The following is a 25,180-nucleotide window of genomic DNA, read 5'->3' as shown; positions in this document are numbered from 1 at the left end:
AGCTCAAAAAATTCTTAAATTTAAGATAGCAAGCCAATTCAACAGGAATCTTCATGTTTCGACACTAGAGAAAACCTGGTATTTCATTGATATATATGTAACTAATATATATTATTGGATGGCCACAGGAGGTCTGTTAGCCGAAAAAAGGGCCAGAGTCTTGGATACATGGCACCAAGGCCATGTTTATACCAAGTTCGTTTTCAAAGCTGAGGGCCAAAAGTTCTCCCCCCTTATTGGACCAACTTTAGGTCAGTAAATAAATTATTTACTTTTTATGTCATTCATTTTTGTCGTCCTGTTTTAAATTTTTTTGTTAACAAACTGCTTCCCGACTGGATGTGCTGAATGTATAAGCCTTATGTCAGGGTACCTGACTGCAGGCAGAAATAGAAAACACTGCCTGCTCGCCCAGCCAATCAGAATGCACAATTTTAGGATGCCAGACTAGAAAAAAATTTAATATTTTTATTATCATTATTAATAATTGATATTATCTTACCATCATCAGAATCTGAATCTGAGTCAGATGAGGCTCCTCCTGATTTAGCACTTGGATAAAGTCAAGGACAATCGCTGTAAACTTGTATTTATCAAACTGAATTAAACTATATATGAAACACAGGTGGTGTAGCCTAAAGTTTGCTTGCCTCTCACCAATGCGACCTAGGTTCAAGTGCTGACGATCTCTGTGTTGATTTTGAGTACAGTGGTTTATTGGTTCTCTCCTGTGCTTCAGAAGGTTTTTCTAACAGATTTTCCAGTTTTGCTCCCAATTCAATCTGTCAGTTACCTTGTATTTGGGTCAAAGTTTTGACTAAGGGAATCCGGGTTATATTTGAATGCAATACTCTATTTTACAGTTCCGTTTGAGTGACCAAGAATAATAGTTGCAAGTCGAGGCTGCAGTTTCCGCGCATAGCAAAACTATATTTTTTATCATGCGCGGAAACTCCAGCCTCGTCTTGGAATGAAACTGCAAAATGGAGTATTGGGCTATGTCTTAAAAAAGCTGACTTAAAATAACTTCTTTAAATAATCATAATCCAATTAAGTTACTTGGTACAGTAAGAAATAATGAAAGGATATTCTCAGTATCTGGTGGTCGTATTCGGTAGCCTTCATCATCGACTTCAAATGAAGGATCGCGACTTATCTAGATATGGAAAAAATTATAAAAATTGAGTTAAAAATATGTTTGACAATATTATGCCAATATTATTACACTTATCTTCAATAGAAAGTGGTTTCTTTGGTGGGATACCTTTGGTGTGTTACTGGGGGAGGCTGAGTGATTTACCCCTCCTCTCTCCCTAGCCCCCTACTCCTTCCTTTATAATAAAGGAATCCCAAGTGCCGAAGATAAGACAGCTATTTTCATAAACATGCGAACTCTACATGTAGTTGCCATTTGCCCATTAGAATTTGGTTTTCACTGTCGCCAGTCAAAAATATGAAAGGTACCAGCTGATTACTTTTGATTGATGGCAGCAAAACAAAATTACAGCATGTCAAGGGCAGATCCAGGGGAGGCAAAGGGGGGGAAGGCCCCCTTTCAGCAGAAAAAAAAACAAACAAAACTGAAAAATTAGATGCTTTTTTATTGTTTTCCGTTGTGTTGACAGAAGAAACTCAATTAGCCCCCCCCCCTAAACTCAATTAGCCCCCCCCTAAAATTTTGGCTGGATCTGCCCTTGAATGTAGCTTGCAGCACTGAGTTTGCATGCTTATGAAAATAGCAGTCATGATACTTAATACTTACACTTCCTTCACTAACTGGTGATTCACTGAAAAAAAAATTCAAACAGAAAACATCAATATTGTTGCATTTCATACACATAGCATGCACCATACAAGATCAGTAAGGAGAAAAAGTGTCATTAAAAGTTCAAAGGTTAAATTTTAAATATCAACACGTGTGTCTTATTGTGTGCAACCATTAACCGTTAAACTGTTAGCCAGCTGAAATATCGAAATTCAAATGAAATGATGTAACTATGAGATGACGATTAAAATATGTGTTACATTTTGCAGATTAAAGAATGTGTTATGTTTTGTAGTGTAATAATTACACTATTACCCTCACTAACTAAACTTTAATAATTAAACTACTCACGACAAGTGTTCTGAAGTGATCTCCGAAAAGAAAATTCTAGATACAAAAATACTGCAACCATAATACTACACTGTTCACATACAAGTGAAATTCGAAAAAAACAATTTTTCCTTGATATGACAATTCTTATTAAGATTATCAATTTTGCTATTATTATGATTACCAATGTGATGAATTTGAAAGTATATTTAACTTATTTTAATAAATCAAATATCTTATAATGGCATGCTACATAAGATAGGTCAATTAGATCACAAGTGCGAGCTAGCCAGCTATCATACTAACAAAATACTAACACATCTTCATGATTGTAATAAACATGGTTAATCTTGGACCGTATACCATCAGATAATGTCTTCCGCATCTTTGACTGAGTCCTGGAAGTCCCAAGGGAAGGGAGTGGTTTATTGCGCGCAGTATTTTGAACGAGCTTATCCAGCTCCTGGTTGATACGTGATTAAATAAATGATTGATTGATTGATTGATTGAGCGGTCACATGTCTCTTATCCAATCAAAAGGGTCCAAGGAGGCAGTAGAGATTTCTCTGGTTACTTAGTTGTTATAGTTGTGGTCATGAGATCAATTGTTTGACTCACTAGCATTATGTTATTGATGTGTTAAGCTTTACCATTATAAAACAAGAACATTACTTATCCATTTGATATTTTTCTCTTATTCTCTCTATTTCATTACACACACCGAATGCATAATTTATTACTACTATACTACATTTATTTATTCGTTCAGCTAGTCCATCTATGTATCCATCCTTCAACCCATCCTTCTTTTTTCTTTCCTTTCTTGACCTTCTGTCCGTCCATCCATTCATCCATCTACTAATCCATCCATTCAATAGCCCATTCATCCATCTGTTCATCCATCCATAAATCTATCCATCTCTCTGTCCGTCCGTCTGTCCATCCATCATATTTGTCCATTCCATCATTCAGTCAGTTGCTCAGTCAATTGCTCAATCCTTCCTTCCTTCCTTCCTTCCTTCCTTCCTTCCTTCCATTTACATATTCTTTCATTTTATCTTAGCTACACATGAACATAGTTAGATTGAAAACCTACACTGGTCCATTTTGTTGATGTTCTGGAGATCCTTGACTGTTGCTTGGACTAGAATTGCTTCCCTTTTCTTTCTTCTTCTTCTTTTTCTTTTCTTTCTTTTCTTTCTTTTTCTTGTGTAGTGGGAACCCTGAAACATTTGAGATAAAACTGTGAGACCTTCGAAAGTCTGGAAAGATATAATTTCATGTTCCACCAGATGGAGTATTCACACCCTCTGCATGATAAACATAATATGAATTTTTTTTAAATTGTTTTAAGTGTCTAGTTCATTCTAGCATTTTTGCACTTATTGGGAACACTTTTCTCTCACACGCACTACCACTACATTCAATGTTCTAGGCACACAATGCTCATTTTACATCTTGATTTTTATGGAGGGAGGAAAGAGGAGAACCAGAAGAAAAACCCTCATAGCACGGAAGAGAACAACACGTCAAACAAACTCAATTCATATAGTAGTACATGCATGGTGTCTGCAGGGCTCAAACCAGTGACCCTAACCTTTTTTTACGTTATTCGAAACTTTTAAGTTCTTATTGTTTTATCTTTTTATTTTAATGTTTGAAAAAAAACATTTTAGAGGGTTATTTGTATGCATCAACATATATGAGCATAATAATCAACAATTTGATGTATATATATGTAAAAATTCCCTATTTTATTAGAGAAAAGTTTTTCAGAGGTTTTTCACTACGCATACCTGATAATGGTGGCTTTGTTGTCTGCGGCTTGTTGTTTGTGCTTGGTGAGCTATCTATATTGACCAATGCATCTTGGTGTTCTTCATACTCTTCAAATGTTATCACACCTAGAACATATGGCAAACCATTTACAATCATTCTCATGATGACTGCTTTATCACCACATTCATCACCACATGGGTTACTTCAACGATACGGCAGCCATCTTGCCAGAGGCAAAACAAAACAAAGTTGGCAGAAAACATGTAGAGTTTTGTGTCTAAGGTAATCAATGTGCTGTCTTAATTCAATTTTCTGTTTGTTGTATTCTCTTGTGGTGAGCTGTTATGTACTTAATATGGATTGACGTCGTTACTGTAACTAAGATTCATTTACCCCCTGGATGGCCCATAATGCCTTGCAATCCAAGATGGCCTTCGTGTCATTGAAGTAGTCCAATGACATCTATAAATCTCAGTTTTTGAAATTGTTTTAAATAATTTAACAACTTCAAACTGAGATTTATAGATGTCATTGGACTACTTCAAAAATACTGAGGCAATTATTGCCAGTGGAGAAAGAAAGACAGACAGACAAGACAGACAGACAGAAAAACAAACAGACTGTAGACAGGATGGACAGACTGATAAACTCATAGAAAGACAAACAAAGAGAAAGACAAACAAACAAACAAAGAGAAAGACAGTTGGACAGACAGATGGAGACCTACAGTATGGAGAAACAGAGATAGAAATACATGTAGAGGCAGACTTTTAAACCTTCTCCTTAACCCTCTATTACCTGGTATGTCTAATCCTGTGCCTTTACGACGAACCAACTGATCCAGCAGTTTGTCGATGGTAAGGGCTCTTAGATGCTCACGGAACTCTGTATGAACCTAAAAATATATATTCAATCATTACAACCATATTCTATGAATTAGTTCTTGTTCAAACTGATAAAATGCATACCATATCCGTGAAAAACTTTGTAAGAAATTGCACAAATTAATCAAGTCTTCTCGGACAAGGACTTAAAACCATAGGCCCTGTCTGTCTTCTCTATATAACTCTGTATAAGGCGGACGTAAAAGATCCACTGACGCTGGTGACGACCATCTTCAGTACCGGTGCTAACCGGCTGCCTTATCAATTGGGCCGCAGGCCTGTTAGGCATCCAGCTGACCACCTAGGGTGGTAAACGCACTAAACTAAACTAAGCATGTCAGTGGTAAAATTTGACCTGCATTTTGGCCATTGGCAAGCAATTATTTTGAGCCCTGTGATAAAGTCCTTCATCAATACAGCCTTAGAACATATTGCATTCAACCACATTCAATAATTATGAATTATTTCCTCATTTGAATATTTGGGGGAGAGGGGTGGAGGGAGAATCCTTTCTATATCCTTGTACCTTTTCCATCATTTTGCATCCTGATAGATGAGAATCTATATATGTCTCCAAGTGCCCAATAACTGTTTTTAGGTGCTCTTCTTCAATCTTTTGAAATTTCTAAGATAAAGAAATATGAGAAATGACTAAAAATAATCGTATTGGGCTTCCTGTGGTAAAAAAACACAGACAAAAAAAACACAGACAACCCAAAATGCTGTTTTTGAGAATACAGTTGGTATTAAAAAAGTTTGAAAGAAAAAATCAAAAGAAAGCAGCTTTACTTACTCTGGATGTTTCCACCATCTTGTCATGAAATTCATTCCTAATTATTTCTCGTCTCTCAACTAATGCTTTGTATTCTTCTCCTAAGATAAAAAGGTCAAAAACGAAACAATATACAAGCATTTTAAAAATAAATACTGTAGTTTAATCAGATCTAAAACGTTTTTTGAAAAATGTGCTACAAATTTTAGACTCCAGAACTTTGAGTTTTGCTATTATTCATGCTCTTAGAAATAGAGTTTAACAATAAGATCGCTGGTCACAATACAGAACGGTAGTCTTTCGTTGACCATATTTCTATCTATTGCAAACTGATGCATCTCTACACTGTAGATACGAGTTTCATTGCCAAAACACCAATACACATGTAAGATATTATTGTGCAGGAATAGCACACTTGCATTATGGCATCATTAACTACAGCTATCACAATCCCTTGCACTTTTTTTACACTAGTTTTGGTTCCACTTACCAGCCTTTTTCATTTTCAATTCTGCCTAAAAAAATAATAAAAAATCATACAATGAATTTTACTTGGCCTTTTTCTATAGCAATTATTACAGTGGTTAGAATAAATATAGTCTATGTTGAGCAAAAGGTAGAGTGTACTTTCCTCTTAACTCTGAGCCCTTAAGTTTGACTCCTGGACTCAGCATGACATGTGAGTAGAGTTTGTAAGGTCTCTTCCTTGATTCAAAGGTTTGTGAGTTAGTTGTGCCCTGACTTAGGTCAGCCCATAGGTTGTTTCAGGATTCAATCTGTGAGTTAGCCATGCCCTGACTTAGATCAGCCCAGAGGTTGTTACAGGGTTCAATCTGTGAGTTAGCCATGCCCTGACTTAGATCAGCCCAGAGGTTGTTACAGGGTTCAATCTGTGAGTTAGCCATACCCTGACTTAGATCAGCCCATAGGTTGTTTCAGGGTTCAATCTGTGAGTTAGCCATGCCCTGACTTAGATCAGCACAGAGGTTGTTTCAGGGTTCTGTCTGTGAGTTAGCCGTGCCCTGACTTAGATCAGCCCAATAGGTTGTTTCAGGATTCAATCTGAGAGTTAGCCATACCCATGATTTAGCTGTATCCTGACTTACTGTAGATCAGCACAGCGGTTATGACAGATGTCAATCCTGTGAGTTAGCCAAACCCTGACTTAGATCAGCCCAGAGGTTGTTTCAGGGTTCGATCTGTGAGTTAGCCGTGCCCTGACTTAGATCAGGCCAAAGGTTGTATCAGGGTTGAATTGTGAGTTACCCATGCCATGACTTAGATCAGCCCAGAGGTTGTTACAGGGTTCAATCTGTGAGTTAGCCATGCCCTGACTTAGATCAGCACAGAGGTTGTTTCAGGGTTCCATCTGTGTGATCTGACTTTGATCAGCACAGAGGTTTATCCTTGCCATCCCCCTCTATTTTCACCCACCCTCATTCTTCTAATCTATCCCAAGATCTCTAAGATAGTACTGACCAATGCATGAGTAAATTAGTGAATTTTTGGTACTTATGTCATACCTTTTCTATTTCTTTTTGACTTGTGCCATCTTTCTTACACTTCTCAAATTCATGACACCTTGCATAGTAGATTTCCTTTGCCTGTTATTGAAAAGAAGATTAAGATTGCAGAGGCGATAGTAGTGCATTTACAGGCTAGGTAACCCTATTCACCTTAAAACAAGCGATTGTGTCAAAATGAACAATGTTTATGAAAATATTACTTGGGCCCGGTTGTACAAAGGCTGGATAGACGACGGATAAATCTTATCCAGTGGATAAATTTATTGGATAACAGCATTGACTTATCCACTGGATAAGGATTTATCTGCCAGATAGTGCTATCCAGGCTTCGTACGACTGTGCCTTGGACATTAATGAAGAGGGGAAGTTTCAGCTCATAACATGTGAAAGAGGATCAACGATAGGGGAAGTAAGGTGGCATAATATTGAGAGCAATCACTTCTCATCAATGCGACCCAGGTTTGAGTCTTGCTAGGCTCGGCATTGTGTGTGAGTCAAGTGGTTTGTTAGTTCTCTCCTGTGCTTTGTTGGTTTTTTTTTCCGTAATTCTCCAGTTTTCCTGTCACTGTAAAACCTAACAAGCTCACCTGATCGCCCAAAGCTTGTTCCAGGATTTGATTAAATTTGAAGGTTTTGAAAAATTGTCCAACTAACCTTAGTCAGTCCTTGTGTCATGCTCTGCATTGTCTGTACTATCTCAGCCGTACCACTGAATTCCTCTTTTGCCTAAAGAAGAATACATTAATTTGATCAATAAACCTTTTTCATTTTTCCATTCCAGGCAATTTGTCATTCCCTAGAGCAAAATTTCCAGCCAGAACTGGGACTTGTCCAGTCAAATCTTTTCCTTCCTGGTCATTTTGACCAGTAACGTTTAGCCAGAAATGAGGTATGACTAAGCTACAACTAATTTGGACGGCGATCATGACCAGCAACTGATCTGCTGTTATTTTGAGTGTCCATGATATAAAAAATCTAGAATATTTTCTACTTATTCCTATTCTTGTAAGCCTTGTTTTCAGTATCAACGGAAGAATAAATAGAATCATAAATTGGAAATTCTAGCATAAAAACCTGGCTTTGTGAATTGAATGGAGAGAACTGTGGTGAAATAATGATAGATATGTTGATCATCACAGTGAATAAGCGATCTAAGCGAAGGCTGTAGAGAAAGACCTGTTGGTTAGCGGTCATTTTTGTTGGGTTCATCAAGCCACTATAGGTAATAAGTGTGAAATGAATGGATAGAACTGTGGCGTAATAATGTTAGAATGTTGGTCATCACAGTGAATAAAAAGCTTTGGTTTACTTTTCCTGCATATCAGTCATATTCATAAATCATATGAACTGAGTTACGTGTATTGAAAGTCTATAACAGCTATTCAAGGAAATGAAATGATGAAAGACAAAGAAAAAGTATATTTACACTAATAAAAAATAAAATATAAATAAGTTTGAGTGTTCACACTTTAAGTAGAACGACAGTAATGTGTGAGTTGTACACAGAATATCGAATGTACTGACAGAGTGAAAGTGATTAAGAAAAATATTCACAATGACTTTGTTCATGCAGCACAACTAAGAAGCGTTAAAGCACTCAGGACTTACTGCTTTATGTCGCTCTTTCTGTTTGTCACCATATTCTTTTACTTCTTTTGCAAGTTCATGTAATTTCACCATAACCGAATGATGTGCATTAGCGAGCTTATCAGTAGCAACACGAAGAACTCCCCAAAGTGGTTCAAATGACCTGGCAGAAGTAATCAAATCGATAAAAAATATCAAAACACAAGCAAGAAGGATATAAATTAGTTCGTTTGGGAATGAAAAATACAAATCCATGTTAATGAATTTGTTCAAAGCATATAATATGAATAATAATGACAATTGGAGGTCTTTTCGGGTAATAAAAGTTAAAATGTTTTAATTGATAGGCCAATGAGAATGGTATCGTTAATCCAACTTATGAAAATAATTGGTGAAATTATTAACCAAAATCTAGCCACAAAAATGTTGACCAAAATTGTGCCAAAAGTGTCAATGTTTTGTTTTAAAAATCATTAAAATGTGTAAAAATAATTACATGTGGCTTAAAAAATCTTAGAAAGGTAAAATTAAACAATAAGTTACCAGTAAACTTGCTTTAGGAATTATCGATAATTTATGTAAGTAAATATTGTCTTAAATAAGATGAGTTAATAAAGGACAGATTAATTGACATCTATAATAATCAAAGCATACATAGGATAAATATTATTTTTATATTTAATGTATGAAAATATTTATCTATTATTCTTGGAGATAGTATTTCTGGTGGTTTGAGAAACCATTGAGGAGTAAAAAGCCAACAATTTGACTCAATTATATTTTCAGAAAAAAACTTGAACGTGAGCTAATTTGCATGGTATTTTGAGGAGCTAAGAAAATTAGGTAAACTTCAAAATTCACCAAAACACTTAGTTAATATTATTTGTATCGAATATCTTGTCCTCAGTTATTAAATAATTATCCAACATTTCATTTTATTGGTAAAAACTGGGTTCAAGACAAGGGACCCCGACTGTTAACCTTGGAATTTCAGTGTCAAATTCCTAAAGTATTCGAACACAAACACTCAAGATTTCTTCCAAAAATACTCCCAAAATGAGCATAAAATCATAATTGCTGGTAACTGTGATATTTTGAAGATCTATTTTCTTGATTGATGCTTCCTTTTGCTATTAAGATAGTATTTATGATGTGAAAATTTTAATTTGAAGAAGACTGAGTGAAAACGTGAGATTATTTTGAACGTTTTCAGGAAATCAAACGTACGTATATCATAATCTTTATTAACTCTTTCTTATCTTGCAGATCGTCACGATTTTCAAACCAGGAGAATATTTAATTAATATACAAGGAAATTACAGAGATCGGAGAAGACCGGAGAAGAGGAAAGCAAAACAAAATTCAAAAATACATAGACAACTCGATGTATTTTTGAGGATTGATGCATCTTGTAATTAAACTCAAAAAACGATATTCTTAATTAAAATTAAAAAATAAGCTTACCCAAGTTGAGACACAGAACACGCTGATTTAGCAAGCTTCACAAGAGATTTTGAGTAACTTTCTTCCACTGCAGCTCTAAGATAAAATAATATTTTCCTTATTTTTGAAGGTTACGAAGTTTTTCAAAGCAACGAAGAGTTGCAATTTTGAAGCGAAATTTCTAATGTTGATGGTTTTGACACGAGTTTAAGCTCACCTTTCTCGGATGAATTCACTAACTTTAACACTGACATTATTTCCATGTTTCATATTATGATACAGCACATCGTATCCTGAATTCTTGTCGCCCTGATGAGTAGAAAACCAGAAAAAAACGTCAATCAAAATGACTCCTAAACTCCTTCGAGTTGACGAAAAAGAAGCGAAGTTAAACGTAAAACAATCAAATTTGCAGCTCAAAAAAATAAGTTTTTAAGGTTGTATACCCAGAAACGGTCCTCGAAGGCGACCATGGTGCTTTGTGGTATCTTTTGGAGGTATTACATTAGGATAAAAGTGGTTTTTATGAAGGAAGGAAAAGTGTTTCACTCAACATGGCTGATACAAGCAGCTCGCTTGGCAGAACGGAAATTGGAATCTCCCACATCCCAGGCCCCTGTCATGCACGGTCCCCGTACCTCCCCTCCCCTCTAAACAAATCTAGCATAGAAAACCAGAATGCAAATTTTTTCTTTTCTTTTTCTTTTTCAAGCTATTATTTCCTGGACGTTCTACTGTTTCAAATCCTCTGAAATAAAGCATTTAGTTCAAATACACCGAGGGATCAAAATAAATCTTATTTCCAATGGATTGGCCTCAAGGGATGATGTACAGTTTGCATTTTTTAAGAGACAAAAAACTCAATTTTTTTCATCCTTTTCGCTTTACGTTTGAATTCTTTCAACTCCAAATATTTTTAATGAATTTCTAAAGCGGATCGATAGGACGGCCATTGCCCCTCCCTCCCCTCCCTCCTAATATCGAGCCCCTTTGTTTAGTTCATTGTGATCTGCGGTTTCGAATTCATTGCAAGTTTCAATGCTGTTATTTACTGGCAGCTTAAATTACGAAACTTCATATAAATACTATCAATAAGAGAGAAAGAAAGAAAGCCGCAATTTCAGTTTCGCTTGCAGTAAAGGCGACGCTAGGTGACTTGCAACCTTTATTGTCATAAGTTCAATCTAAAAATAAAATCATTAATAATTCCTTCCTAAAGAGTAGGATTTCCTTTATTCTTTGCTAAAGGTCAAAGAAAGAAAAAATTTTCCTTATAAGGACGAAGATTCTCAATCTTCAGCAATTTTATTCAGTTTCAAGTCGTTAAAACGGTTGTTACAAGCACGTCCATGCTATCTACTCATACAAACTGAAGCCGATCCAGTAAAAAAAAAAAATCACAATAAAAATGAGAATGTGAAAAGTCCATCGAAAAAAGTGAAGGTTAGCTTATTTATGAAAAAAAAGGTTTTTCTATAGAACCGAAAATAATATGATTTATGAGATTTATTAGATCGAAGTTAGCCGAGTTAGTAAGTAGCTATTTCCGTAAAAAATACGATCTTTTTGTTTCAAGACACAAGACAGAAAATTTTGAAACTGTAGGATTTGAACAGAGCTCGTTCTGTGTTTAAAACTGCAGTTCTAAATTTGTGAATGTTCAATTTTTATGGCCTAAATAGTCTCGATTAATTCCTAATGATAGCACTATAATAACTGCAAGTACTGAAGTTCAGTAAACCTCAAAATAAACCAGGAAAAAGCTAGTCAAACTTAATCAAGCTTATCTATTATAGAGCTTACCTGTTTTAATGAACTTTTTCCTTTGCCTTGAAAAACGAGTGACTTCCTTGCAGACGGAGAAACCTTCCTATCTATCAATGGCTGTAGTATAGTCGGAGAAGCACTATTTCTCCACTTAGTACTTGCTTCCAAGCTCTTATCCTTGCTTTCACTTTTCTTAAAGATGTTAGAAACCCTTCTAAAGAAATGTGAATCTCTAGGAGTTTGGTTGACTTCTTCTGTGCCTGTATGGCTTCGAGTGATCATTGAAACCACCCGATCATCTTCCGATGAAGAGTCGCTGGAAAAAATACTTTCCAGTATCGGCTTGTTCGGTGTTTTCCTCTTCATTCTTCTGCTAAACGTTTTTAAATCTTACGATTTTCTTTGAAGGAATTTCAAGTAAAGTCTTCTTAACAAAAAATTTTAAAGTTGAAATCAATGCCGACATTTTTGTTAGATTTCAGCCAGAAAACGATATTTTACCAACTTTTAAGATGCTTTTCTGTTAAAATTCTCCAAGTTTGAACAAAAAACTAGTTATAAGTATTAGGTTAGCTCACTAGAAAGCTAAACAAGTCAGCATTTTGTTATTTTTCCTCATTTTGTTGAAGTTTTTCATACTTCTTTCAGAAACTGTCGTTATTCAAACCAACCTACATCGAGGAGGGAGGGGTAGGGAGAGTTAGGAGGAAACCTTTGGGGAGGGGAAGGGGAAATATTTGTAACTCAAAAACCACAGGAAACCCATTTTGTATAAAAGCTCTAAACTTAAAAATAAGAGAATAAGATAGATATTGACACATAGACATACATACTTGCTGCCTTGTGGGGCATTTTAAGTTATAATTATATTTACATTTCTTTCAAAGCATTACATTTTAAAATTGCAAAAGGCGATTGTCTTAAAACCACAGGGAGCCCAAATGAACCTGTTATGTGAATGTTTCAAAGAAGCCTTCTTTGAAATTTGACTGATATTTGTACAAGGAACAGGATCAAAACTCCAAAATAAATACCCCTCCTCCCCCCTCCCCCCAACAACAACAACCCCCAGAGACCGATCTCTACTGAAATGCGTTTTTCAATTTTATGCCCCGTCAAGTTGGATGCGCACGCAACTTCGAAAAAACGGTCTACTGAGGCATACTGGACCCATTCTTGATATTTCCCTGTTTCCATGGTGATACGGCTTACAATTACCTAAAATCAAGGGCTTTGCATACGAAATCATAATTGCGGTCGCAAGGAACATCATTCCAAGAACCATCTGCGAAAGAAATGACACAGTCCTCTTTTGATTCGAGGTCGTTGGGTTCTGGAGCAGCCCAGTTTGTGTATTTGAATGGACGTCCATCGTACCATTCAAACGTTCCTTCTGTTGTCTTGTCATTCAGACCAATCCAGTAAGCTATTTCGTTGGCCGGTGCTGAAAGGCAAAGGGGTAAAATAGAGCCTTTATCGAATGAGTGGGTAATTTGCGCGGTACTGATTTAAAAAATGTACACGGTACGACATGATGTATAACATTGGTATGATTTCCCTGTTATCGTAGACTACTCAAGGCAAAATGTACGGTACTGACTTAAAGCACGTAAACGGTACGACATGCCGTAACATTTGGCTTCCCATAAGCATGGTTATCGTATGAGTGGGAAATATACGGTACTGACTTACAGCACGTACACGGTACGACATGCCGTAACATTTGGCTTCCCATAAGCATGGTTATCGTATGAGTGGGAAATATACGGTACTGACTTACAGCACGTACACGGTACGACATGCCGTAACATTTGGCTTCCCATAAGAATTGTTATCGTATGAGTGGGAAATATACGGTACTGACTTACAGCACGTACACGGTACGACATGCCGTAACATTTGGCTTCCCATAAGCATGGTTATCGTATGAGATAGGAAACGTGCATGCGTTACCGACTTACGACACGTACACGTCACGACTTGCCGTAACATTTGGCTTCCCATAAGAATTGTTATCGTATGAATAGGAAAAATACGGTACTGACTTACAGCACGCAAACGGTACGGCATGCCGTAACATTTGGCTTCCCATAAGAATTGTTATCGTATGAGATAGGAAACGTGCATGCGTTACCGACTTACGACACGTACACGTCACGACTTGCCGTAACATTGAAATGGCTTCTTTTAAGAATGGTTATCGTATGAGTTTGAAACATATGGCAGTGACTTACAGCACGTACACGGCACGGCATGCCGTAACATTGAAATGGCTCCCCATTGTCTTCCAGTAATCCATCCAATCACAACGCGTAGTGCAAAGCATTGCGCTCTTTTTAATGTTTACACTCTGACTAATCAACATATTGAATAAGATAAATAGATTCTTACTTGAATCGTTTGTCGTTGATTTTACGTAAGCAAGATTCTTCACGAATTCTTTTTCCATTTCATTCTCCAGCGAGACAAGATCCGCGTCAAGATTATGGCACCGCTGACGAGCGAGTTGATTGGTCAATTTCTCGTTGAAATATTTGTATACAGAGGAATGGTAACGATACCAGTCATTGGGTAATGCTGAAGTAGTAATAACAAGAGAAAATAAATAATTGAGTTCATTTTCATTTGTCATTTTCTCTTGGTAATGATGATAATTACTATATATTGTGTAGTAGCAGCGGCAGTAGCAGCGGCAGTAGCAGCGGCAGTAGCAGCGGCAGTAGCAGCGGCAGTAGCAGCGGCAGTAGCAGCGGCAGTAGCAGCGGCAGCGGCAGTAGCAGTAGCAGTAGCAGTAGCAGTAGCAGTAGCATATTTAATACCTTCTCTGTTCGCGAAGCAATCAAGTGATCGGCTCATCCACTGATCCTTTTTTTCCAGTATCTAGAAAAATAGCCAGCAGAAATATCATTTTTTTGGGAAAAGAGAGGAGCGTCAGAATAAGGTATGAGGTTAGCAACCTTTTTTCTAACAACCTACAATTCATATCCACCCCTCAATTATCAATTGCCGACGCTCTCAAAAAAACATGTTATTATCGCTAATCCTCACTGCAAGTTCATCAGTGGCGCAGCTCAAGCGGGGTCCAACTGAAAGCATGTGAAAAATATCTACTGAAATAGAAACCTCAATAGACAGAGGCAGTTGTGATTTTTTCTAATCATCTTCGTAGCGTCTGTTGTTTTACTGCAAATGTTACAGCCATTCTCAATCGTACGCGCCCTCTAACGATCGTTTCCGTCGCCACAAAGGTTTTGATGGACGTCAATCACAAGGCGTTTCCATAACATTGTCGGAAAACACAAAGCTATAAGGGCACGTGCCTATAGAATGTCATGGAAACGCCCTGACGTCCACCAAAAGCTTCTTCGTCGCGACAGAAACAATCGCTAGAGCGGCGCGTGTGATTGAGAATGGCTGTAACTTCAATGCACCTTTGGTTAACACAACAGAGGCGATAAGAATATTACAGCTGCCTCCGCGGTCTACTGGGAAGAAGAGTAGACGTTTGCGCTCACAAAGGGAGCTTATCCAAGACCTATCTCGCCTTGCATACATATAAATGCACAGCACATACGCACATTTGCGCCACACGTTGTCTGGAATGCGAAAAACGTGCGCCCAAAGCAAACCGGTCAGTTACTCACTAGATTCAAATATTCTTGTCCAGACCATGACACGCGAACGTAGTCCGTCGGATTTGCCTGTTTGGTTGACTTGTTCAACTCACACTGGATTCTTGAGTCTTTATCCTTGTGAACATTCAACGAAAAACACATAAAAGATCGTCTGCATTCTAAGACGCACGACCAGATACTCTCTGTCGATATCCTTTTTATCACGTGACCCTGTAGCTTGTGTCCCGGATGTGACTCGAAGTAGCCATTGTGACAGTCAGGCTCAGTTGAGACAAGTTGAATGAGACTCGGATACAGGACTAGTAAGATAAGAGGCAGTCCTTGTCCCATGGTCTAGTTTTATAGGAACTGAATTAAACAACTCTGTTTAGAAATAGTTGGAAATGATTACATATTAAAATTATAGAATAAATAATAGAGGCTTTGCCACATCACCTGACGGCAGCCATGATAGATGGCAGGAACAATACAATCGTCACATCAAAACAATCTATTGTTTAAACGCAATTTATCATGGTCGTTGGAGGGGGTCAAATCAACGCAAATTCACCGAAAATTGTTCTAAAACCCGTATCAATCGGCACGAAGAGAAGTAGAATAGCCAGCAAACGCTCAGAATATTTTTGAGTACATATTAACACATATCATATCTGAAAACCAGGCCATTTTAGATTTAACTGTTTCGCTAGGAGATAATATAGGTAAGTTGTAGTGCTTGGGAACGAGGTTATTCCGGGCGAAAGCCCTTGGAATTAAATTCGGAAAAATTAATTTCCGACCTCGCTGGGATTCGAACCCACGACCTTCGGAATTGTACTACCGATGCTCTACCAGCTGAGCTCTCAGTCTGACCTCTAGCTCAGCTGGTAGAGCATCGGTAGTACAATTCCGAAGGTCGTGGGTTCGAATCCCAGCGAGGTCGGAAATTAATTTTTCCGAATTTAATTCCAAGGGCTTTCGCCCGGAATAACCTCGTTCCCAAGCACTACAACTTACCTATATTATCTTCTACTATTTCATTAGTGCCACGCGGTCCACATACTCTCATCTTTGTTTCGCTAGGAGCAAATTTTATTGAATTTTCTATTGGATTTGGCGATTCTATACCCCACATAAACAAGCAGTGACGTCATAGTGAAATAGGGCAATTCAAATTCCCGAAAGCAAAGGAATGTTATTGTTTTGCCATGCATCCAACCACAGGCAGTCCAAGTAGTATTATGCGCGCCGGCACGTGATGGTGCAAAGTCTCTATTACTGGGTTTCAGTTGATAAAAGTCGTTGAATCTCATTATCTGCTTTAAATGATGGTCAAACACTGACCACCATGTGCTGTCAACCAGCAAGAATTCTATTGAAAACTTTTGATTCAGCTGATCAACATTCCACACTAGACAGGAAATGATGTCTTGTGAAGCCATAGTTATAGAGGGGAATGGTTAGGAACCTATTGTTATCAGGTCTTTGTTCGCTTTTGATGTTGAACCGGTCTTGACCATGCACAATGTTTGATTTATGCTCATCCGTAATTGCAAAATAAGTAAACATAAACTTCGTCTATGGGATTATTGTAAGGAATATTCAAATATCTCTTATAAATCTTTAAGTATTTTGAACTAGCAGCCAAAAGAAAGATTTTGGTCTGTTCACTCAGCCATTGCCAACAATGGTAAAACAATGGTAAAACAATTGTAAAACAAAGGATTGTGCACGGTCACGCTTGAAAAAAGTGAACAAAGGGTTTCCTAACCATTCCCCTCTATTAAGTATGGTCAAACCCAGCAATTGTGAAATGCTACGGCATGCCAGTGCTGTCGTTACAGAATAGACCTAGTTGTGACTGGTACAACGGTGTCGTTCTCTTGCGAAATAAGATTCTTTGTTTGAGCTGTATCCATATTAATATTCATATCTTCTCATGCATTAAACAAAGAAATTATACTCTAGCGAATGGCACGTGTTCTGAAATAGGACATCGATCAAATAGGTAAAACCAATCAAAGCGCGTGAGATTAATGAGCACCCAATTAAAATGCTCGTTCACATCCGGGAACCATCATGTCACGATACGTCATCAGATCAATACCTTACTCCCTTAGTCAAAGGTGCGCTGGGAGGGGGGATCAAGGGTAGCATTTACACATTTACATATTTAGACTAAAAGATATATCACGTGTTTCATTATGTATTCTTTGCCTTGTGTGCGTCAGCCCTAACTTTAAATATAAAATTCAACTCGTGAATCGAAAATCCAGAATGCCCTGACCATTTAGTGAGGATTTAAGATGGAGAATGGTATTTCAGCATTTGTTTTATGCCAGAACCTTCGAGGAAACACGTGATATTTCTTTTAATCTAAATGTCTAAATGTGTAAATGTCTTTTTTTGGTGGACAACGTTAATGACATTGACTGTATATCTAACAATTATTGCTGCAGTTTCTGCTCTCAATACCAAATTTAATTTATAGCACGTACTCTCATACAGAAAGCTTTGTGCGTGACAAGCGATGCATATCTCGGAAGTGGGCTATTGACAGCATAATGTTTTTGATGCGTTTTCGCGTTTGATTCTAAGGCTTTCTACGGGTTCGTCATTCCAGTTTTTCCTTCTCTTCGCAAAACGCGAGCTTATGAAAGTTCCTGGTTTAGATCAGCCCAGAGGTTGTTTCAGGGTTTGATCTGTGAGTTAGCCGTGCCCTGACTTAGATCAGCCCAGAGGTTATTTCAGGGTTCTATCTGTGAGTTAGCCATGCCCTGATTTAGAGCAGCCCCGAGGTTGTTTCAGGGTTCGATGATACCCTGACTTAGATCAGCCCAGAGGTTATTTCAGGGTTCTATCTGTGAGTTAGCCGTGCCCTGACATACATCAGCCCATGCAGAGGTTGTTTCAGGGTTTGATCTGTGAGTTAGCCATGCCCTGACTTAGATCTGCCCAGAGGTTATTTTAAGGTTTTATCTGTGAGTTAGCCGTGCCCGGCTGACTTTGATCAGTCCAAACTGTGTTTCAAGGTTTCAATAAAATCGAAGGCTCTTCTATATCCATTTATTTAGCTTTTCTAAGTAAATCTTGATAAGTCGTACGTTATTGCGTCATTAATTGACAAAACGGAGACAGAGTATAACTACTGGGGCCCTTGATTTTGCGCGACGACATTCCCAACTTTGATCATGAGTTTAAGACATTGTCTAAAGCTAAAATGCCTCCTTCGAATCGTCTCGTATCATTTGTATGGACAACTAATCAAAAAATGTAAACAAATGTTCCGAGTATCTATTAGTTAGACTGCTTTTCCCGTTCCTGCGAAGCAGACAACTCTAGCGACAAACGCGTCAAATTTTCTTTTAGCTTTTGGCTTCCGTCTATTTAATTCTAAAAGGGTGAAGGCTAGTAATTGTGTTAACGGATGCCGAAAAATCCGGTGTCTCGAGCTTGTCGGGCTGGAAGAAGAATAAGGACAGCTTTCTGTCAAAATTTGGCATCTGAGAGTCATTGTGTGTTTTCAATGAGACTAAAGCCACAGGAAAACGACGAAGCGGAATCAATTGAAGAGCTAGATGGCGTCGCGCTAAGGATGTCTTATGATTTCCATTAGAGAGAGTATTCACACGATTTGAATTTGAAGTAATTACTATCAATAACTCGATACTACCAGGACGGTAGTTTTAGACAGTCCTAGTTTTTATGAGAGTAGCATTTATAGCGCTGCTCAATCACACGCGTGATATCGTATACATTTTGCCATCGTGACGAAGTAGGTTTTGGTGGACATCAGTCAATGCGTTTCCATGACATTCCATAGGCAGGTGCCCTTAAAATCTTTGTGTTTTCCAACAATGCTAGAAAATACTTCGATTGGCGTCCACCAAAACTCTATTATTTCTCGAAATTTTTTTCACGATTTCGCGCGTGTAATTTAGAAGCGCTGTTAAGGCTAACCAACCTGTGGGACTGAGAAAAACGGGAGAACCCGGAGAAAAACCCTCGAAGCACATAAGAGAGAATCAATAAATACTCTCCCCACATACGACAGCGAGCCCGACGGGACTTGAATCCGGGTTGCATGAGGCGAGCGCTCTCACCGCTACAATAACCGTGTTTCCCCATCATTCTTGATAATGAGGTACGTCAGTAGTTAGAAATTTGTTGATTTTGAAAGGTGTTCCGCACTAGTATCAATCACTATATATCCCATCCTTAGAACATTCTATGATTGTGACAGTCTGAATAAATATATGTATGAGAATATATATAAAATATATATTTGTACTGCGGTTGTGATGTATCAAATTGAGCAGATCCTCGCAGTGTATAGAGCAACTTATGCAGCTGCAAATTAAGAGACTTCAACGGGATTTGAACACGTTCCCTGGCGATTCTGGGCCATGCTCTAATCATTGAGCTACCAAGTCTCTAAGACTCTAGATTTTTTTCCGAGTCTTTCAAATAGCGGCTGCATAAGTTGCTTTATATACTGCGAGGATCACCTCAATTTGATAGACTGTATAAGTCATGGCTTCATGCATATATGGTTTTATACATCTGCCCGAGCGTTCTAATTGATCAATGAAAAGGTGCGATGTCTTTTCCCACACTTTCCCGGGAATTTTCTCATTTCAAATTTGGTTATTCTTCGATTGTTTTGCGTCAATGAACACTGAGTTATAAGTAGAATTAAGACGTGAGTGATCCACCGTTGACAATGTCCGGAGAACTGTTTCGATATTCGCGAGCAAACTTTCAAAACGTTTGAAAGGACTTCACTTGTTAGCTGAAGTATTTAGCTGTCAATGAGCACTTAATGGCACTGCTGAAGTTGGCGTCTAAACTTAATGCTTAGACCGAACTTGGTAGCCGTGAAAAGCCGCCTTTTCAAAAGTTTGTGTTTATATGAATGGTGGAGTCTCTAAAAGAAAGTGTACCATGGTTATATGAGTCTTATATTGGCTATAGATAATCGTGGACTAATGGGTCCATATTTTTTTGTGCGAACGCAGGTATTAAGCAGCCTGATGAAAATTTCTTTGAAATAAATGCAAAGAACTGCAAAGAACTGATCTCCAAGTAGTATTTTGACAAATTTGATGAGAAGATTTGCAAAAGGGTCAGTCCCTTGTGGATTCGTACTATGCATAACTGAAAATGTAATTAGGGCAGGGAAAATTGGAATTTTGAGTAAAGGAAAAATGAATTATTTTTTCTTCCTCAAAAAATTCAAAATTATTAAATAAATGTTAGAATTTTTGTCAGTCATTAAAAAAACTTTAAATGGGATGGGATAAACTGGAAAAATCCTTCAACAAGTCTTTTTGAACTGTAAGAATGATATCAAGGCACTCCCTTGACCGACACACCACCAATTTTCAGTCTCAATTTCACTTCTTTATACTGTACCACCTTCGAAAATACTCACTGCTTTTGTCATAATTTTGCTGGTAAAATGGGTGTTTATAAACCCCTTCAGAACCCTAGCTTACTCGAATCATATTCCTCTTTCTCTTAATAACGCCAGAGCTGTCAAAAGCCATATCGATACCACAGCCCGTATATTATCAGCGAATTGTTTGAACATGAAGACGTGTGACTCTATGATATTTGTTAATGGTATACTTATTTCAAGCCCACTAGATTATTACAGGTAGTTCGATAACTTTTTTTTTTTCAAAATGAGTAAAAAGTATGTAAATATCAGACAATTCAAACTCACAAGCTAGAAAAATCAAAAACTTGAGCTTAACATGCACAATGATCTACGAGGACCCTCGAGCCCTTAAAACACTTCGAGTTTTTTTTTTTTTTTTTTTTTTTTTTTCCCCTCTACTTTTAAAATACCTACTGTAAATTATTCCTCGAACCAATCGATTGAAAATGAGATATATTTTGACCACTACATGGCATATTTAAACTCAAAGCTTCATTTAAAAGGGTTTGAAACAGAAAGTTCAGAAAAAAACAGCCTAAAAACAACTGCGTTATTTAACGGCTCGAGTGTCCTCACTGTAATTAATCCTCGCTAAAAAGCTAAATCACTTTGTCTTACCTGGAATGGAATTTGTCGAGGTGTTGGACTAAACTGAAGAAAAAGAAAAATACACTGATATAGAAGAAATGTTCATGTAGCACCGTGTATGTAGAACAAACTCGTCAACCGGTGAATTCTGGAGTTTAAGAGTATTCTGAATATTGGGAAGTTTGGAAAAACTTCACCTCGGAAACTGTCGTGGGTTTCGAATCCAATGCCGACGGATGGCAGATGCTTTGCTGTTTGTTTTTTGATATACTTCGCCGTTTTGTTCTTTCCTCTAAGCAAACAGACCAAAGTAAAAGTACTATTTGCTGTGTATAGTGGTATGTCAATGTGTGCATCTGTGGAAACTCACTCGATTGGAAAAAATAGGACTTTCGAATGGCAAATACGTCAGGGAAGCCAATTTTGCGCCAATGGCAGGGCTAAAGCAGAACTCAACTCGTTGATGAAGAAATTGCCACAGATAAAGAGAATTGCAGAAATAAGAATATTATGTCAATTTGTACTTCTATGAAAAGCCACTTGATTGGAAAACAGGACTTCGAATTGCAAATATAAGTACGTCAAGTGAATTATTTATCGCCAATGGCAGGACTTATCTATTTGAATAAATTGCCACAATTGAAGAAAATTATATAAGGAAAAAGACTATATTTAGGACAGCAGTTACGGATGTCAATGTTTTCTAAATGCTAATGGTTTATATGCATCTATGATTAATCTTGTCTTGAAGATAAAATGATCATGAATGGTATGGGAATCATTTTGTTTCGTTTAATATTTGGTTCATGCAGCCTGCTATCTTTGCCTGTATAATTATAATATTTTCTTACGTTGCCTGTGGCCTTAATGTGCTATTGCATTCTTATTTTCCCGGGCTATTTTTACTCACCAATTTTCGCCTAGCTCTCCATCTCTGGCCAGTAATATTGATGTACAAATGTAGTTCTCTTTAATTGTGTCAACCTTCTTAAAATAAATCTATATGGTTACCTATATCACAATCTAGTGTCGCCTTGTCCTAGCTTTCCTTTATTACTTATTAACGCTATTTCTATGTTATTGCTTGACAAAACTGCTTGCATTTGTAATGATAAACTTGCAATCACGTGACTTTTTTGAGATGACTGGGGGGCAAACAAGCGGTTGACTAAGGGGCAACTGTTGGATGTTAAGTCAAAACATGTCCTCAACTAAGTCCTCAACTAAGTCCTCAAAACTATTGTATTTGACTATTTTCTACGAAATGAAACCAGAAAACAAGATTCTACAAGCACTTAAAAACGCAGCTATTACCGGAAGTGACGTCCATTGATAGCGACCTATTGTAAAATTCTACAAGTGTTTAAAGTCAATTCTACATTTTTGCCTGAAGCCATTCTCTTATCTGAAGCCATTCTCTTGTCTGACTGACCAAACATCTTGTATTCTCTCTCTCTCTCTCTCATTTCTTTAGTAGTATGCTTATGCCATAAATGTCGTCGTCTTTTACTTATTGATTTCGGAAGCACTCTCCCAGTCCTTTTCAACTTACGGTCGTTTTGGGTGATTCAGCTCTTGTCTCTATGTATACCATCAAAATTCCACTGTTCAAGTGCTAATTCAACTGTCAAATAACCTCTGCCAATTAGTTTGAAAACCAAAATCAATCCATAACCATAGTTTTGGATTTCAAAAAAGTGTATGATAGACGAAAATAATCACTTGCAATTAATTCCGTCACATACCGTAGCCGTAGCTTCGTCAAAGTTGCTATGGATACGTACTTTGAAAACCACTCTAATCTTTGCAATGTTAAAGAGAACGAGATAGAAATTAAAAGAGCCAGGGTTATTTCAGAAGATACATCGATAAAATTAATCTTCAAGGAAGTACTTAAATATAAAGGTCTTATTAGTCTTTATTTATCTAAGGAACTGTCTAGATAGGAAAGACCTATCAGACAGTGCCTAATTGCCTTCTTCATTTCATGTTGAAGAAAACTATTTATATTTGATAATAAATGATAGAGGGAAATATTAAGAAACCTTGATTAGGAAACCAGTATTGAAATGGCTTTTATTAATGATGATCATTTTCCGATCGTTGCACATCAGATATTTCGCTATGTGCCGTCATAGCCGCCATGTTGTTACGTCATAGCCGCCATGTTGTTACGTCATAGCCGCCATGTTGTTACGTCATAGCCGCCATTTTGTTACGTCATAGCCGCCATGTTGTTACGTCATAGCCGCCATGTTGTTACGTCATAGCCGCCATGTTGTTACGTCATAGACGCCATGTTGTTACGTCACAGCTGCCATTTTGCTTGACTTAACAATAAAATAAAACAACAATATCTTAAGTTATTCTGAGATTTATTATATATACATATGCTTATTTTGTTAGCCAGAATTGTCATCACAAGTTCATCAACAACCTCATAATCATTATCACCGTTCATCATCATCATCATAATTGGCATTCTTGTAATCATCATACGGCGGCCATCTTGAATTTTGGAACGCCGAGGGGGTCAAACGGAGACTATTTATAGAGCACAGAGTGGCGGAGTTACGTTTTCAAACAAGTCTTGGCGTTTCCAATATTGTTCCAACTACCAGCAAATTCATTTGGTTCTTTGATGTGCTTCTGATTGAAAAGCGTAAAGTTATATAAAAAGACATTCTGACAGCGGTACAGTCTATAAATGTTCCAATGGTTGCCCCCTCGACGTCACATAATGACTTAATTAAAACGATAGAATTTATCGCATCATCGGTATTTATTATGTTCATCATCTTTATCAACATAGTGTCCATCATAATTTCGATTTTAATTTTCATCTTCTTCATCATCATCATCTTTTTAGTTAGTATCATCTTCTTTTTTGTACCACCATCCGTTGCCATCCCCATTATCATCATCATAATCATCATCATCATCATCATCATCTTTTTAGTTAGTATCATCTTTTTTTGTACCAACATGCGTTGCAATCGCCACAATCATCATCATAATCATCTTCTTCATCATCATCATCTTTTTAGTTAGTATCATCTTCTTTTTTGTACCACCATCCGTTGCCATCGCCACAATCATCATCATAATCATCTTCATCATCATCATAATCTTTCTAATTAGTTTATCATCATCTTCTTCTTCTTCCTTCTTCTCCTCGCGGCATAAAATGTACTACAAAATGCTTATGACATTGAAGATCCACTTCTCCACGACACGCCATTCAAAGATTCTCTGTCGTCATCGTCGTCTTCTTCTTCTTCGTTCTCACTCGTGCCTTCTTCATTTTGATTCATAGGCACCAAAACTGCTTCCAGTTCCAAGAACCGCTTATCGAGCATTGGCAATTTCGTCAAGGAAGCGTTCTCTAACAACGGCGGGCTGCAGATGCGAGTGCAAACTTTATTCCCTCTTATTCCATGTGTGAAAATTCCACTCTTGATCTTCTTCGGCAAATCAGTAGTTTTGAATGACCTTCCAGTGAAAGTATCACCTCTTCGACGTGTAAATAAAGGGCTTGAAAAATGCTGTGTTTTTTCTGGGAGCGAGTAGGAAAATTTAAGTGGAGTTTTGGTGTTATCACTGGAAGTAATGTTGATTGTGCTTGCAGTATGCGATTCATCCTTGTTTTGGGCTGTCTTTTGCTGTTCTTTTTTCGCTTTCG

General features: G+C 37.4%; 2 protein-coding genes across 3 annotated transcripts in view; both read right to left on the bottom strand.

Moving 5' to 3' along the window:
• The window catches only part of LOC148914137 (uncharacterized), a 14,250-nt gene extending 3,588 nt beyond the window's left edge, over positions 1 to 10,662 (bottom strand). Inside the window, exons 1-16 of the mRNA XM_089026394.1 lie at positions 10,533 to 10,662; positions 10,304 to 10,395; positions 10,108 to 10,182; positions 8,665 to 8,806; positions 7,711 to 7,782; positions 7,054 to 7,134; positions 6,021 to 6,045; positions 5,552 to 5,631; positions 5,285 to 5,383; positions 4,673 to 4,769; positions 3,892 to 3,999; positions 3,192 to 3,318; positions 2,413 to 2,493; positions 1,763 to 1,787; positions 1,060 to 1,156; positions 374 to 447 (exon numbers count right to left, since the gene is read on the bottom strand). Coding sequence (XP_088882520.1) covers positions 374 to 447; positions 1,060 to 1,156; positions 1,763 to 1,787; positions 2,413 to 2,493; positions 3,192 to 3,318; positions 3,892 to 3,999; positions 4,673 to 4,769; positions 5,285 to 5,383; positions 5,552 to 5,631; positions 6,021 to 6,045; positions 7,054 to 7,134; positions 7,711 to 7,782; positions 8,665 to 8,806; positions 10,108 to 10,182; positions 10,304 to 10,395; positions 10,533 to 10,559 — 1,302 coding nt within the window. The 5' untranslated portion in view covers positions 10,560 to 10,662. The remainder of the gene's footprint in view (positions 1 to 373; positions 448 to 1,059; positions 1,157 to 1,762; positions 1,788 to 2,412; positions 2,494 to 3,191; positions 3,319 to 3,891; positions 4,000 to 4,672; positions 4,770 to 5,284; positions 5,384 to 5,551; positions 5,632 to 6,020; positions 6,046 to 7,053; positions 7,135 to 7,710; positions 7,783 to 8,664; positions 8,807 to 10,107; positions 10,183 to 10,303; positions 10,396 to 10,532) is intronic.
• Positions 10,663 to 12,927: 2,265 nt separating this feature from the next.
• LOC116295650 (uncharacterized) lies at positions 12,928 to 22,477 on the bottom strand. 2 transcript variants are annotated; one of them, XM_089026079.1, is made up of 6 exons: positions 22,409 to 22,477; positions 21,529 to 21,561; positions 15,498 to 15,851; positions 14,673 to 14,733; positions 14,245 to 14,430; positions 12,928 to 13,297 (listed from the first exon to the last, which is right to left on the bottom strand). In XM_089026079.1, the coding sequence occupies exons 3-6, from the start codon at positions 15,816 to 15,818 to the stop codon at positions 13,068 to 13,070; spliced, it is 798 nt and encodes a 265-aa protein (XP_088882205.1). In that variant the 5' UTR covers positions 15,819 to 15,851; positions 21,529 to 21,561; positions 22,409 to 22,477; the 3' UTR covers positions 12,928 to 13,067. The 2 variants fall into 2 exon arrangements, with proteins under 2 accessions (XP_088882205.1, XP_088882206.1); XM_089026080.1 differs by having other exon boundaries at positions 15,498 to 15,836.
• Between the last annotated feature and the right edge of the window lie 2,703 nt (positions 22,478 to 25,180).

The sequence above is a fragment of the Actinia tenebrosa genome, unplaced genomic scaffold (genome assembly GCF_029948245.1).
Source record: "Actinia tenebrosa isolate PJP-AT-01 unplaced genomic scaffold, QUT_ActTen_1.0 PGA_scaffold0__85_contigs__length_37466705, whole genome shotgun sequence".
NCBI lineage: Eukaryota > Metazoa > Cnidaria > Anthozoa > Actiniaria > Actiniidae > Actinia > Actinia tenebrosa.
Note: the sequence above shows the minus strand (reverse complement) of the source record. Positions and strands in the feature narration are given on the sequence as shown.

What these genes read in the sequence shown, in the direction of transcription:
- LOC116295650 (XM_089026079.1), bottom strand. Translation starts at nt 15,818, where the DNA reads ATGGGACAAGGACTGCCTCTTATCTTACTAGTCCTGTATCCGAGTCTC. An exon ending in GACAAGAATATTTGAATCTA is followed by an intron (nt 14,734 to 15,497) that starts GTGAGTAACTGA and finishes CTATTTTTCTAG; the next exon opens with ATACTGGAAAAAAAGGATCA. An exon ending in ATCAACGACAAACGATTCAA is followed by an intron (nt 13,298 to 14,244) that starts GTAAGAATCTAT and finishes TTTGCCTTTCAG; the next exon opens with CACCGGCCAACGAAATAGCT.